Genomic DNA, 16,648 nt, shown 5'->3' with positions numbered 1-16,648 from the left:
TTGTGGCTCACAGTATATCCATTTCTTTTTCTGACCACTTTCCTATGGGGGCCACTGTAAGCCTTGAACAGCAATGTACGAAACTGTTTCAGACTCAATGGATGCTGAATGTCTCCTATCTCATGGACAGCCCACAAGGTGATATGGTTGGCATTGTGTGGAAGCATTGCCTCCACTTTGCTGTGAATTACTCTTCGCTTTTGGATTGCTGGACAGATTTAGCGACGCTGTAGCTTCATCAGTCCTTAATACCGTACTGTGCTGCTTGAGCGAGGAACTTTAGGAAAACTTATGAATTTTATAACACTTTTTAAAATATACTATACAAACAAGTGAGTGTCGCCCCTCAGAATCAAAATCAGAATCTTTCATTGTCATTGAGCACATACAGTAGAATAGGCTTTCTTAATAATATTAGGTAATATCTTAATGATTAATGGAAAATCTCATATAAAGATGTGAAACAAATACTAACAAAGAGATAGAGGAGCTGGCCAGTACTTTACTCAGTACAGCCGATAGTTACACAAAACAGGACAGAAAATTTACATTCCTAGCTTTCGGAGCTTTGTTCCTTCATCAGGGAGGAGAGATGAGAAAAAAGGGAAGAGGGGAAAGGGGATTCAGTTACTCACAACCCAGGTTATCAAGCAACAGGGAAAGGTAAACAGGGAGGGTAGCAAGGACGGAGGCATGGCTGTCAGAGGGAAGTCAAAGATATTCTACTGTTAAGTACTGTGCCAGCTTCAAACCAAAGAGGATGCATACAGAAGTAAAGAGGTATATAGTATTAAACACAACTATGTAAGATGAAAAGATGCGTGAATGGCTAAAGAGGAGAGAGGAAAAGGAGAAGACTGAAGGGTAAATGAGAGTGAGGTTGGTTAACATAGGTTCAATCCAGGGGGATGGCAAGATGAAAGGATGTGTTGGAGTACAAGTTCCCATCTCCGCAGTTCCGAGGGACTGGTGTTGGGTGGGAGAAGCCAAATGGCACATATGCTGTAGCATGTTCCTAGGCCCTTAAAATTATGCTGGACAGCATGCTCCGCTAGTGGGTATTGCATATCTCCTAGGCGGACAGTTCATTTGCGCCCGTTCCTGCACTCAGCCAGTTTAGTTGTCATCATACCGATGTAAAAAACTGTGCAGTTCAGGCATGTCAGCTGATAAATGACATATGTTGTTTCACATGTGGCCCTTCCTTGTATAGTGTATGTTTTACCAGTAGCAGGGCTGGAGGAGGTGGATGTGGGGGGATGCATGGGGCAGGTTTTTCAGCGGGGTCGGTTACAGGGGTAGGAACCGCTGGGTAGAGAAGGTGCTCTGGGAATATTGTAGGGTTTGACAAGGATGTTACGGAGGTTAGGGGGGCAACGGAAGGCAACTCTGGGTGGTGTGGGGAGAATATTGTCATGGGATGATCTCACTTCAGGGCTTGACTTGAGAAAGTCATATCCCTGGCAGAGTAATCTGTTGATGTATTCAAGGCCAGGATAATACTGGGTGACAGGGGGGATGCTTATGTGTGATCTGGGGGTAGGAACATTATTGTTGGACGGTGAGGAATGTATTGCTCGGAAGATCTGTTTGTGGACAAGGTCTGCAGGATAGTAGTGGGAGAGGAAAGCACTGTTCAGGTTATTGGTGTAGTTGTTGAGGGATTCGTAACTGGAGCAGATACGTTTGCCACAAATACCTAGGCTGTAGAGAAGGGAGTGTTTGATGTGGAATGGATGGCAGCTATCAAAGTGAAGGTACTGTTGTTTGTTTGTGGGTTTGATGTGGACAGAGGTGTGGATGTGAGCTTCAACAAGATGAAGGTCAGCATCCAGGAAGGTGGCTTGGGTTTTGGAGAAGGACCAGGTGATATTCAGATTCGAAAAGGAGTTTAGGTTATGGAGGAAATTAAGGAGTGTTTCTTCACCATGAGTCCAGACCACAAGGGCCAGGGGAAGCAGCTGCTGGGTCTTCAGGAAAGCCTCCTCCATGCGGCCTATGAAGAGGTTGGCATAGGACGAAGCCATCCTGGTTCCCATGGCTGTTCCCCTGATTTGTTTGTAGGTCTGGCCTTCAAAAGTGAAGTAATTACGGGTGAGGATGAAGTTGGTAAGTGTGATAAGGAATGAGGTATTTGGAAGATCTTCGGGTGGGCGATGGGAGATGTAGTGTTCAAGGACAGAGAGACCATGGGTATGTGGGATGTTTCTGTAAACGGATGTAAAATCTATGGTGACAAGAAAGGTTTCAGGTGGGAGGGGAGTGGGAATGGATTTGAGGCGTTCTAGGAAGTGGTTTGTGTCTTTGATGTAGATGGGAGTCTGCAGGGGATAGGTAATATCTTAATCATATGAAGTTACAGTAGCACTTAAATTATTACCATTGACCTTTACAATTCATATACAGATTAACTATCTTATATACAGCTATAATTTAAATATTAATGTCAATATTGTCCTTATCACAGAGCTCTTTCATATTATATAATGGGCTTTTTGTCAGCCAGTCACACAATTTATTTTTAATTTTTTTAATGGCAGGGATTGAGCAGTGAGAGGCAGCTTGTTAAAATTTTTGAGGGCATTTACTTTATAGGGGTTTCCTGTTGTAGCTAGCACATGCCTTGGAATAACAATAATTGCCTGATTTCTGGTGTCATGTTTGTGAATTGTTTCCCTTCCTTAATGCTGATCTTGAAAAAGAGTACAGAGACATAGATGTCCAAGTTCACAACTGTAAGCAGCTTAATCTGGTAAAAAGAGGACGACAGTGTCATTTAGGGCAATCCTTGCATGGTGGCTCACCTATCAACTGAACTGCTCTTTTAACAACATAACTGGACATCCAGGATCAGTCCATACTTTTGGAATTGGAAAATTTGGAAACAGTTTTACAGACCTTGTCAGGTGTGATTTTGTCCCAGCAAAATAAGGGTCCTTCTACAGATCCAAAACATTTGTCGTGTTATAGCAAAGCATCTGCAGCTCCAGTGGCATCAGGTGGAGGGTTTTCAGGTCAAATCTAGACCCTGGTCACTTGTTGAAAGGGAACTGACATCCTTGTACCAACTGCTTTGCCATCAGTCATGGTGTCGTCACTCCTTCATTACAATTCTCACAGATGCTGAAGGCCACCAACTGACTGCACAACGTGATGTTGTTTGTGCTCTCCACCAGTAATACATGGAACTATATGCAGTGAATAAAAATGTAAGGCCCTTTTCCAATGATGTTCATGGAATCCTAAGTGGGGGAGATCATGCCGGCTCAGAATGTTTGTTGAATTCCTGACCACCTTTCAGATGAATGAGGAGTTTTAGACTTATTGCTTCTTCGCCCTCCTGTAAATCATCTGGTATGGATGGTCTCCCTTAAGAGTTTCATATCTGCTTTTGGTCCCTCGTGAGAGTGATGTTTATAGCAATGTTAAACAAGTTTGTTCAGGGAAAAACTGTGCCCAAAGCCTTTGAGGAGATTACAATAGTGTTAATACTGAAATACTCTGGCTGTGTCATTGTAGATTCTCTTTACCTTCTCACTTTGCTTAATTTTGATTATAAAACTCTTGTGAGGACAATTAATAGCAGGTTATCTTCTCTGTTGGTAAATGTAAATAGAGAACATCAGAGTTGCCTTCCTGGTCACTCAACTTGACTCCAACAGTGAAGTACCAGGATGTGATTTCAGTTGCTTCAGTCATTTCTGTTCATTGCGTTCTTGAATTTCTGAATTTTAATAAGCCATTTGAGTGTGTTTCTCATAGTTGTTTGGTCCTTCTATTAGAGATACTTAGTTTCATTCCTGAGGTTCTTATAGTTCTTTCCTAATTTTCATGGCATTTCAGTAAAGATACTTGTTAATGGTCAGCTGATGCCACGGATCATGATTAGTTGGTGTGTGTCCCAGGGCAGCCCGCATTCCATGTACTTATTTTTTCCCTCTCTGGTACTGTTGTTTTGCTGTTACTGGTACGACCCTCATGGTTATGGTGTATGCTGACAACGCTATGATTCTTCTCTGCCATAGTGAGGAGTTTCCCTTGTAAAGGCAGTGTTAGATGATTATTGTTGAATCTCTAGTACACTGCTAAATGAGTGCAAAAGAAAATTCTTACACTTTGGGGCTTTGATGATATTGCTATTCCTGGGCTACTGCTATAGACTGGCATATGTCATCAGGGGCCGCTGTCGATCATGACACTTAACTGGAAAACTGTAATTGACAAAATCCAGCGGTCCGTATTGGATCACAAATGGTGCCAAGTTACAATTATCTGAAAAGTTCGTATTTTGGATACTTATGTGTGGTGTAGAGAATTTTACAGTGACTAATCATTCCCACCATCTTTGATGATGGCAAAGAAATTCTCTGGGCAGTTTTTATGGAAATGTTACATACTTATTGAGAGTTACATATTTATTGAGAGTGCACAAAATCATAACGGCTCTCTTTCTTCTTCTTCCTTTTTTCCCCCCAGAGAACAATACTCTCTTTATGTGCTTTACTGTGTACTTCAATGAGACATGGATACACCAGTAAAAAATACATCATAAGCATAACTCATAATTCAGAACTTGTCACATTGTTCTAGATACCAAGAAATCATTTGGCATAGTGTCACACTACGGACTGTTACTGAACGTCCAAGCGCATGGTAAAGGTCCTCAGATATGAGTGGCTCGAAGAATTTTTAGATAATGTAGCCCAGTACATTATCCTGGACAGTGAATGTTTATCAGAGACAAAAATTCTGTTAGAAGCCCCCAAAGAACTCTAGTAGGACCGCTGTTCTTTTCTATATACATGAATGATCTGCTGGACGTGGTGAGCAGCAATCTGTGACTGTTTGCGGATGACACTGTGATGTATGGGAAAATGTCATAGTTGAGTGACTGTAGGATACAGGATAACTGATTTGAGTTTCTATTTGGGGTAATGAATGGCAGCTTTGTTTTAATGTGGAAAAAAATCTAAGTTACTGCCAATGAGAAGGAAAACAGTCATGTAATACTCAAATACAGTATTAGCAGTGTGCTGCTTGACGCAGTCATGTTGATTAAATATCGATGCATGACATTGTAAAGCAACACGAAATGAAAGGAGCATGTAAGGTTGATAATAGTAAAGATAAATGTTTGACTCTGGTTTAATGGGAGAATTTTAGGAAAGTGTACTTGTGTGTCCCCATTCTTGAGTACTACTCAAGAGTCTGAGATGTCAACCAGGTCAGATTAAAGGAAAATACTGAAGTGGTGTAGAAGTGTGCTGTTAGTTTTGTTTCTGGTAGGTGCAATCAACATGCGAGTATTACAGAATTGCCTGTGAAATGAAATGGGAATTGTTGGAGGAAGATTATGTTCTTTTTGCGAATCACTATTGGGAAAAGTTAGAAAACTGGCATTCAACAGACTGTGGAATGATTCTACAGCCACCAACCTGCATCTTGTAAAATGACTGTGAGACAAGATAACATGTATGGAAGCATATAATCAGTCATCTTCCCCTTGCCCTATTTGTGAGTGGAACAGGAAAGGCAATGACTACTAATGATACAAAGTGCCCTCCACCATGCACCATCTTGTGGCTTCATGAGTATATGTAGATGGAGATGTATAACCAAATTTCCCTAATGACTGTCATGAAATAAATGGCAATCACACTAAGCTTGAGTTGACTTGTGAAGACACACATAATTGAATAGCAACATGGAGATGAATCACATAGAGCAACAGTACTGAAAACAATGTAGCTACCTTCTTTCTTAATACAGATTTGAACGTCAAAAAGCCAGTTGTGCTATATGAAGAGGTGTCAGTTTTTTGTGTATTAATATCTTGATCATCATAGTCAGCTGCAGCAGTTTGACATCTGTTGCTTGATAAAGGTCTTATATAGACTTTCCAGTTGAATATTGTCTTCAACTTCCATGTTCCTGCATGTTTTGTAAAGTCATCTATTCACTTTCCATTATGTTAGCAAAGAACTTCTTAGATCCATCTACCATCTACCATTCTGGCTATGTGGCCACCTACTTTCATTTAATTTTCATTGTAATTGGAGTTACACTCTACTCCAGTCTGTTCTCTCATCTATTTGTGTGTTTGTCATTCTCTTCTGTAATTGTCAGCATGCATCCCTCCATTGCCAACTAAGCAATCCACAGTTTTTAAGTGGCTTCTGACCCTGGAAGAGGCAATGAGGCCTGACTTACCACTGTGTCATTCTTTGCCAATGGCGTCATTGGATGCGGTATGGAAAGGCATCTGGTCAGCACACCATTCTCCTGGTTGTTGATGGGTTTCGTGACATCTAAACTGCTCCTAATATGTCACATAGCTCCTCAGTTGGCATTGCAAGGCTGAATACACCCAATACCAGTTTTTCCAAAAAGGAAAAATCCCTGGTAGTACCATGAATGAAGCCTGGGTCTCCTTTATAACCCCACACCCCTCCCCCACTGTCATGGGCCAACTTAAATCGGATCTGTCCCAGTTGGTAGTGAAGGGATGTGATGTTTAATACAGTTTCTGAACTCCAGTGCAACCTGACATTCTTCAGTTGGTGTTATGAGAGATGAAGTAGATGTGTTCATGTCTGTTAAAAATGGAGGAGTGAAGTGGGACTTGAATCTGTACTTGCACCTATCAAACCAGGATCAGACTTCTTTTCTTTATACTGAAAAACTTATTTGTATTACTTTCATGAGAAAGTCTCTCAACATTTAGGAATGTAACCTCAGTTCTGTACAGCCATTACTGCAATCTAGCCTCTCTCACATGCTCTCTCACTTGAATGGTGCTATGCATGTATGCAACATAAGATGCCATCCCAAGTTTCTGGCACCACATCTGGCATCAGCCAATGCTTTACGAGTAAAACAAAGGTTGAGCATGTTGGCAAAGATGTACTGAAGGGAAGATAGGTGTCGGCTGCATCAGTATGAAGAATGCATATACTAGAAAAACGCCAAGTGATTGTCTTCCCCATCAACAGCAGCCACAAAGTGTACAAAATGACCAAGCAGGCACATTATTGTATTATTCTTTATTCTTGGAAAAAATAAAGTTGCAGGCTATAGAAAAATGTCAGTAGTGTTGACAGATCTGTTGTCATGGAATGAATGGACAGACTAAAATTTTCCACACAATCTTCCAGGGGAAGGTGGCTACGATGGTTCTATGGGATTAGGACAACCCCCCCCCCTCCCCCCCCCCCCCCCCCCCCCCCCTGCGAGTGAGCAAAGACTGGGTTGTAAGTACTGGCAGATGCAATACATTGACACCCAAATAGCTCATGGTAGGGTAAAATTCACTGATGTGGCATAGTTTACAATTATGGTGACCAACATCAACCAGTGGAGCAAGACTTGGTGGAGGCATAAGTGTGAACAGTCAAGCCATGAAATTATGTAAACCGTGAGTAAACACTCAAAACTGTGCACAGAATATATAAACCAGAAGCTTTGATCTTGATGTCACAGAGACCCAAATCCCTAAGGTAAGCGGTCTTGCATAATTTTCCAGTGCAACATAATTTTTCATTTGTTTGTAGGTATTTGTTAGCAGTCCTGGTACACATGAACATTCTCAACTCACAGTACCATAGCATGCCACTGCAGCAACCAAAACAAAATTTTGTAACAGTGTCAGACCAATGCAGACGACTTCTTAGCTGTCTGGATTAGCTTGGCAGAGCTGCAACATTCCACTGCAGCCAAAATCAAATTACCACATGATACTCCAGTTTATCAATGGGATATGCTGTTTTGCCTCCTGTAGTAGTTGCTACAGTACTGTGGCCATGGATTTCAATGTTTTCCAGGACTCCAGATATCCACCTGTAAGCTGTAATTTAAAACTTTATACTAACCCTTGTATATACAGTGATGAGCTAAAACATTATTTCCACTGCCTACCATGACATTAAATGCCATCTAGTGCCATTGAGGGCTCATGATGTGCTAAGGGCGGTATATAATAAATGCAGAGACAAACGGGAAATCATCACTGCTGACACATAAATTAACAATTGTAGCTGTACCTCTGGCTACAAAAAATTTAAGCAATTCTTTCATTACAAAAAAAGGAAAAAATAAGAAGAACTCATAAGATGTATAGATCAGCAATGGGAGAATTTTCTGTATATCATAACCAAGAATAAAGTTAAAGTGATCTTTCTGCCTCCACCAAAGGCAGCAGCACTTCTGGGTTCCATCGAGAATGACTTGATCCTAAGCAATGCCGAGGCTTGCAAGATACCATACAAGTGTGGCCTTTTATACATTGGGCAGACGACGTGTAAAATCTATGAGAGGTGCATGAAACAGCAGAGGTACACCCAGCTTTTACAGACAAATAAATTGGCTATGATAAAGCACTGAATCAACAGTAGTCACTTTATGCTGTATGACAATGTCAAAATTCTAGCACTGACGTCATCATTCTGGAACTCGGTGGTGAAAGAAGCAGTTGAAATTCATGTCGGAAAGAATTTGACTCGTAGAGATAGGGCTTACAGCCTGGACAAAGCAATTTCTTTGACCAACTTAAAAAGTGGTCACTACAGTGCAGATCCTATTGATGAATCAATATCCCAGTATGGACTGAGTGTCTTTCCACTCATACAAAGCTTTTTGTTGCTGAACAACATCTCTAGTCCTTGTGTATTGTGGCCACAAGTGCAGTGATAATGCCCTCACATTTAACATAATGGATGCAAGTGCTTTAGCTTCAGTCTGTTAGCTCAGTCTGAAGCTGGCTGAAAGGTACAAGGTGCTGTCCAAAATTTTCGGGACTGGTGCTGCCATCTGTTGAAAGCCTTACCTTCAGACTAATGGTCAGCATCACTCTCAAAGTAGTTCCCATCTGCACATACACACCGGTCCCAGTGCTTCTGCCACTGGTCAAACGTTTTCTGGAAGTTCTGTTTTTTGAGTGTGTTTATCACCGCCAGCAATGTTTCTTGAATCCTCTCTAGAGTGTCGTACCAGCAGCCTTTCAACTTGAGTTTCAGTTTTGGGAATAGCACAAAGTCACAAGGTGCCAAATTTGGTCAGTACAGTGGGTGGGGTACAACCGCCATGTTGTTTTCTGCCAAAAAGGTCCTGGTGAGCAAGGACATGTGACAGGGCACATTGTCGTGATGCAGCGACCAGTTCCCTTGATGCCAAAGTTCGGGCCGTCGTCACCATATGTTTTCACAGAGCTGTTGCAAAACGTCACAGTAGTACACAGAATTCACTGTTTGGTTGGGTGGGACAAATTCTTTGTGCACAATTCCCTTGGTATCAAAGAAAATGATGATCATTGCTCTTTTGGGTCTTGGAGAGCCCGGGCTCTACCACTGGGGCGATTGTAGCTTTGTCTCTGGATCATAACCATAACTCCAGCTCCTGTCGCCGATGGTTACCCATAACAAGAAGGTTGGATCATCAGATGCGGTCTGATGAAGGTATGTGCACACTTCAACACGCTCTGCCTTCTAATCAGCAGTCAAGATCCTTGGCACAAATTTTGCAGTGACACGAAGCATGCCCAATTCATCAGTCAACATTTGTTGCCATGTCCCATAACCAGTACCCACTTCATCCGCAAAGTCTTGAATGGTTTGACGTCAATTCGCACGAACCAATTTTTGAAGTTTGACAACAATGTCTGTGTGGCTAATGGGCGTTCCAGTGTGAGCATCATCGTCGACGTCTGAACAGCCAGCCCTGAACCAAGCATGCCACTGAAACACATGCGTATGGCTCATGCTCTGTCCCCCAAACACTTGCTGAATCATTGCAAGGGTCTCTGTAGCACTTTTCCCAAGATTCGCACAGAATTTGATACACACACGCTGTTCTGTTCGTGGATCCATCATAAAATCGACACACACCAAACACAGAGTATTATGGAAATCACTGCAGGCATGCAACACGTCCTCCCAGCTGAATGCCACTCCACACACTGACTCATCAGATACGCAGCTCTCGCCACCTAGTGGTGCAAAGATCTACTACTCCCACTTCCAGATGACAGCACCAGTCCAAAAAATTTCCAATTCTACCTTGTACATGGCCAAAATATTAATTGAAGAAATGAAGTTTCTGCAGCCGCACATCTAAATTAAAATTTATCAGTCAGGGTGTTGAAAAATAAGAAGGTGCACAATTATATAAATGATTTTGATCCATTTTCAGAATTTAAGCTTGAAACTTTGTAGGACTTTCTGTTAGATCAATCAGGTCTATCTTTTAATCCATTGAAAACTTCATTTTGCCTCTGATCAACTTTTGTTTATTAATATGGTTTTGATAGTGTTTAAATGTGCAAAAATATTTTCCTAACTTTCTTAACAACTGTCATCATTGATAGTACAGCAAACTTATAGTCGCTGACTTCCTCATTTACATTAACTGAACTGGGAACTTCAGCTACATGAGTTAGCAGGATATTTACTATGTTGCATTCACGATTCTGTTCTTTGACTAATTATTACAAAAGACAGTTACAGCAAACTTGTCCCTGACACCTGATTTAAACATGTGTGTTTCCCAGTCTGCAGATTGCAAGTTTGAAACTCCTTCTGTTACCATAGCATGATCAGGTTATTTATACATGGTATTCTATAATTTTTCTGCAAACCATTCTTCTATAACATCTCTGGAGAAAAGAGGTTTGTAAAAGCATACAACTACCATGTTCATCCAATTTTCACACACATTCATCACCCCAAATTATTTCAATTTTGGTATAGCTGTAATAACCTCACTAGGGATAATTAACTTCTTTATGGCAATAAATATGCCGCCAGCATTGGTGTTCAGCCTATCCTTGTGACATATATTGCAACTGGAATTAAAGATTTCAATTTTACTGCCTGCTGCATTCTGAATGGCCCATTATCATTCACGAGGAAGGACCCAGATTATAATAAAACAACTGCAGTTAGTTTTTGAAATACATAATGCTGCTGAAATACTTTTGATAAGATGCTGCATAACTCTGCAGTAGAGTAAAGAACACTCAACAAAAGATGTCAAGATCCTGTCTACATATCTGTCGCCAATTAGTGTTCTGTAGCATAAACATTTTAAATGGTACGCTGTATGTATAAAATGCAATGGCATGTGGAAATATTCCTACAGAAAATGCAAACAGTGCACCACACAGAATAGAAAAACATGTAATTGTGCATTAAAATCACCAATGGAGATCAAATGGTAAATATTTTGATCAATCTTGAGATCTCTGTATGTTGAAGAGTCATTCAAAATCAGTGTAGTGATAGAAGAAATAAATATTATTGTATTTGTATAAAGTTTCATATACACAGCATTACATTCTTTTACTGTTCCAACGCAGCTTAAATCAGTTACCGAGAAGTTATGATTTTCTACATTATGATTCACATTATCATTGGCAAGAAATTTTGTAACTGAAATTTCTGCTATTTCAAAGATTAAATAATATTCTCAAGCATTATGAAGAGTTTATATAAATTTAACATTTCTTGTGATGACTCAGTTAGAATCTAAATTCAAATCCTTTGTGTCCTTCTGTCAATCATTTCACCCTTCACTATTAGTGAGAAACTTCAATGTATGGATAATATAAACTTGTTTCTCCTGTGGTACTAATAATTTTTGCTTTATGCTGTATTATGGGAATGCTTCAGAATTCTCATATTATTAACAGACTATTGTGTGACCAGTAATATATCACAGGTTTACATGCAAACACCAAATGAAATGAAGTTACAACTATAATGTCACAGTACACAAAGAACTGATGTCAGTATAACAAACTTCAGAAAAACTGCAAACCACAAGCATACTAAAAGTTAACACAGGCAGGCAGTTACATATAATTTAAAAGAGAAAGACACTGTCATATATATAATTCAATTTGTAAAAGTAAGTATGAACAGTTTTGTTTGTCTGAAACAAATATTGCTCATTTTTAGAGTGGAGCTCTTTTTTTTTCTTTTTTTAAAGTGTAAAATGGTATGTATGTTTCCAATTTTGACAACTACAGAATTCTTCTTTTCAATTAATTATCTGTCTTTAACTTCTGCCATGGAACAAAAATTTTTCAGGAGGTAAATAGTATTATGAGGAGTAGTCATGAAGTTTTAATTATCATCCCTGCAAACTGTCGAAAGAGCATATTACTGAAATCACCTGATGAGGTTATTTTATTTTATTTATTAATTTTATTTATTTATCCCTTGGTCCGGTGATCCATGTTGTGACACTATCACAGGCTATCACAGGCTGTCAAGATAATGTGGCATGGGAAGATGTCCAAGGGGGTGTTTTTTCCCCATGACAATGCCCCGACTCGTTATGTGTAGGAGGCACACAGTCACACATGCAGCTTCTGTGGTCTTTCATTTTCTTTCACTCTCCCATATTTTCCTGAGATGGCCCCTAATGATTCCTTGTTCTTTTCTCATATGATGAAAAAATTGCACAGTAGGCATTTCCAGAATAATGACAAGATGATTTTCCAGGTGGGACATTTACTCCCCAACAAATATGCATATATCTATAGCCAATGTCTCCATCAAGTAATCCACCATTGAGAAAATGTGTAAGGGTGAAGGGTAAATATGAAGAGAGTGATAAATGTTATCATCAAACTTCATGGTCACAGTTTAGCTTTCCAAGGTGATAATTAAAACTTTATGACTATTTTTATTATAAAATAAATTAGTAAAACTAGGACTGTGACTTGAGTATTCAAACATGATATAAAGAATCTCCCATGCAAAATGTTGTTTGTGAGATGCAATAAACTGAGAAGAGACACAAGAGTAATGACTGTTTCTCAAGCTTCTATATGATACTTACAAATGTCTGCAACATTTTAATACATTTCATTCAACCTCCTTCAGAGAAAATGTAATTAACAGAGAATTACAATTTTCCATGCATACCAGGAAAAAGATTACAAACTGTAGAGGCCACATTACAGTGCACAGGAGAGCACAGCCCAATAACAACAAATCTGATAGAATTGCAGGCCATACAAATAGGGTTCAGAAAGTAAAACTTCATGAAGGATTACTTCATACATTTTCCAAGAAAGTTTGGTTTGCATTGCAGCAATATACAAAAATATTGATTCAATGAAAATATGACAGTATGTTACATTGTCACTAGTGTTCTGTTATGACCTCATCACACGTAAAAATCTTCAAAGAATTCAAAAATACAGTGAGAAAATTATATTTCCAAACACTTATATGGTTTATAACAATGTTATCCCAGTGCTATCTACAATAATGCTTTACCAATGTATCTCAACAAGAATTAATGCACAAACATAAAATAATTTGGAAGGTACAACAATGAAATTTACAATCGAAAGTAATGAGAGATCAGCAATGTACCTGTCTAGCACGACGGCTGGCACGAGGTGAAGGGGAATGAGAACCACCACTCTCCGAATCATTGCCCCCGCCAGGTACACCAGCTCCTGCCACCCCCAGTCGCAGACTAGCTGGATGCTGGCTGTCAGAATCCCGCCTGCTGCTGCTGGGACAATCCCGGTCAGAGTCACTAGGGGCCACCTGACTGCTCCGGTAATCACTGTCATCAACAAACATCACCGTCACAGCGCTCTCCACTTCAGGTCAGGGTGCATGCCATGCACCCATACATACAGAGGCACAAATACATTCCTGGGTAAAATTCAAGAGAAAAACAGGGCTCAATGATACAGGGTAGGTCACCATGCTGTGGCAGTACTACAACCTACCAAGGAAAATAAGGAGTGCATTCTCTTCATCGGAGGACATATTTTGATGTGTTTCAATTATCTGTTTGCTTGTTTTCCCTCCATTTCACAGCTCTTTGTATAGAGCAAAGTAATACACACACAATAACTAATTTTGACATCCCTACTAAGAAATAAATATAATCTAAACTGTGATATTATAGACAAACGGGTATCAAAATTAATGGTGACAAAGCCTGACAATAGCAAAGTATTCCATGTTAAAGAATTTAAATACTAAGGTGAATGCAGCACTGAAAATGGTAACAAAAAGAAAGTCACAGAACTGAGACTTCAGAAAATAGAAACCATATTTCAGTTAACAATAGATGCCTTTCCTGGAACTATAAATTCCAATGTTATACAACTGTGATCAAATCAGAAGCACTACACATCAAAGGCCCTTACTGTCCAAGCATTTGGAAACAAATGAACATAAACTCAGGAGAAAAAACTTAGGATGAAGAATAAAAGATGAAATATGTCTTCCAAAACTCAATGCAGTGATGTACAAGTTAATCTATAAAATCATGGTTATAATGTGAATAAAAAGAATCCAATTCATGGAACATTATGAAAAAACTGACCCACAGGAGCTAATGAATCAGATTAATGCAGTCTTGAAAAATAAGATCACTAGGTCCAACTGGTACAAACAAACAGAAAAAGACATTATAAAATTAGGATCACCAAATTTACAAGACCAAGAAGCAATCAGTCATAGAAACACAAGCTTTTGTGGAAGAAGTCAGAAGGACCAAAAGATAGATTAGATGGAGTAATGGAAACACACCCATTCAGTGTGCATAAAACAATACTGGGCCAAAACAAAGACCAACAAAGGCTGATACTGGGTAGTCTTAAATGACCCATCCAAGAAAGAAGAAGGAGGAGGGGAAGACGTACGGACAGTAATCTTCAACAGGAAAAAATGAACAGGTTAGTTTTCTATGTGAATTATCCTTATCATCACTATATCACTATGATGAAACTTCTGTCAGAAGTGATAACTTTAGCAACAAAGTACATCTTCACTATTGTTTCTCATACTACTGATAACATTTGTTAATGGACCTGTGTCACTGTTGCATCATCAGCAAATGCATGTATGTTCTTTCTGACAAACAAAGAATGTGGACGTTTTTTTGAAAGTTGGAATAACATTTCATTGTGTCACCATTTCATTCATATTTTCTGCACTTGTGTCTTTCTATTTCCACAAATGGAGAAACTTCTTTTAAAAAGACACACGGATAAAAGAAGCTGCATAATATTCTACACATAGCAATTACATCCATGTTACACAGGCATGCATTACATTCCAATAAAAATCCAATGCATCAGACAAATACACAGTCATTTTCTTTAATGTGACTTGTATCATCATATATTCTGGTCTATACAAAGGATACAAATTACTTTTGTGCAATGACTGTAATTCCCTGATGAGTAAGTCAACACAGAATATTAACAGTAGATGACATAAATGCTGTGTTTACCCATGATTACCCATGATTAATCTGAAGTGTCTAGTAGTTACACAATGTATTGTATACAATAATTTTTTCACCATATCTTACATAACCTTTAAATAAAATAAATAAAAAGTGTCTGTAAACTGAAATTTTATGATCCATCCAGAGGCAAAATTCTACTCACTTTTTTGTTGTTGTAATAAGTTGGTAACTGAATATTACATTTCAGACGCAAGAAATCAATAAAAAGTGAATGTACAATAACAATGCAAGTAAATTAAAGGTTTCTGTTTCAATAACTCACAAAATGCACAATTGTTACTACATGTTCATTAGCATGGATGTGTTACAATTCCAAATCATATATTAAGTTATCGCTATTCCAAGAATACTTCCAACAGGGGAACAATGAATTGAGTTATTGTGAATCATAATTTTTAAGCTTTCTAAAAACTTCCGAGGTTTCATGCAGTATGTCTGTCAACTTAACACATGCAGGCAGAATAATTATTGTCGTATGTGCTTGAGACACAATCAGACACAATACAATAAATATTTCACACAGTTAAATGTGTTTTGTTTCAGTGTTCTTAGAATTTCAATTATAAATGTTAATGTAGAACCTAAACTAAAAGCACTTTTTCAAGATGTAATGATTAAATCATTCTAATTGTATAGCTTCAAGGTTCTGCATAAAATTCCTGACTGAGCTGTTCTTTTCCATCAGAGCACCAGTCACCACTATTACATCATAATGAAAAGTTAGGCGACATAAATAGCGCTTCACAACTGTTGTATTACAATAAAATTTCCAAGAACAGCTATGGTATACAACAGTGTTATCATGGAACTAGTAGTAATCTCAAGCAAATGTAACAGTTGTAAAAGAGACACAACTCTACTCAAATGGATAACATTTAGAGACATATAAAATAATGGTAGTGGAGAGAGCAACAGAACAGAGGAAGAGAAGGCTGACTAATGAAACTCTTTCTAGGAATTTGAGAAGTTCAGGTTTGTGAACTGGACATAGTTACCACAAAATCAGTCTCACAGTGAATTATCAACACAATGGCTCACTATTTACCTCTTGCGTAAGACAAAGCAGTGGGTCACATTGATAAATCGCACTACAGGAATAAAACTAATCACAGAATGTGGAAACATAACATATGAAGTTTGACAGCACTTGGTGCTGGATGTGCTACCTAATTCCACATAAGTAGTTGACCTTCCAGTGACTCTGAAAGACAGTTCACAAACACTAATACTTGCTAATGGCGAAAATATTGATCACATATCAGACCCAACAATACCAGACACAGCAAGTAATACAGCTGAATAGGTCTATAACTAGTTCACACCAAACAGTTCAAGTCCTAATCTCACAAATACTGATATTATATGA

The 16,648-nt window shown here is 38.9% G+C and overlaps 1 protein-coding gene across 18 annotated transcripts in view; it reads right to left on the bottom strand.

Annotated features, from left to right (window-relative positions):
- The window catches only part of LOC126354708 (MAP kinase-activating death domain protein), a 684,767-nt gene that overhangs the window by 455,681 nt on the left and 212,438 nt on the right, over positions 1–16,648 (bottom strand). For 13 of the 18 annotated variants that reach the window (XM_050004532.1, XM_050004534.1, XM_050004547.1 and 10 more), the window contains one exon: positions 13,380–13,578. In XM_050004532.1, coding sequence (XP_049860489.1) covers positions 13,380–13,578 — 199 coding nt within the window. The remainder of the gene's footprint in view (positions 1–13,379; positions 13,579–16,648) is intronic. The other 5 variants (XM_050004549.1, XM_050004536.1, XM_050004542.1 and 2 more) reach the window with 1 other exon arrangement.

Source organism: Schistocerca gregaria, chromosome 3 (assembly GCF_023897955.1).
Source record: "Schistocerca gregaria isolate iqSchGreg1 chromosome 3, iqSchGreg1.2, whole genome shotgun sequence".
In the NCBI taxonomy this organism is placed as follows: Eukaryota; Metazoa; Arthropoda; class Insecta; order Orthoptera; family Acrididae; genus Schistocerca; species Schistocerca gregaria.
The sequence above is the reverse complement of the archived record's forward strand: the minus strand, read 5'-3'. Positions and strand labels throughout refer to the sequence as shown.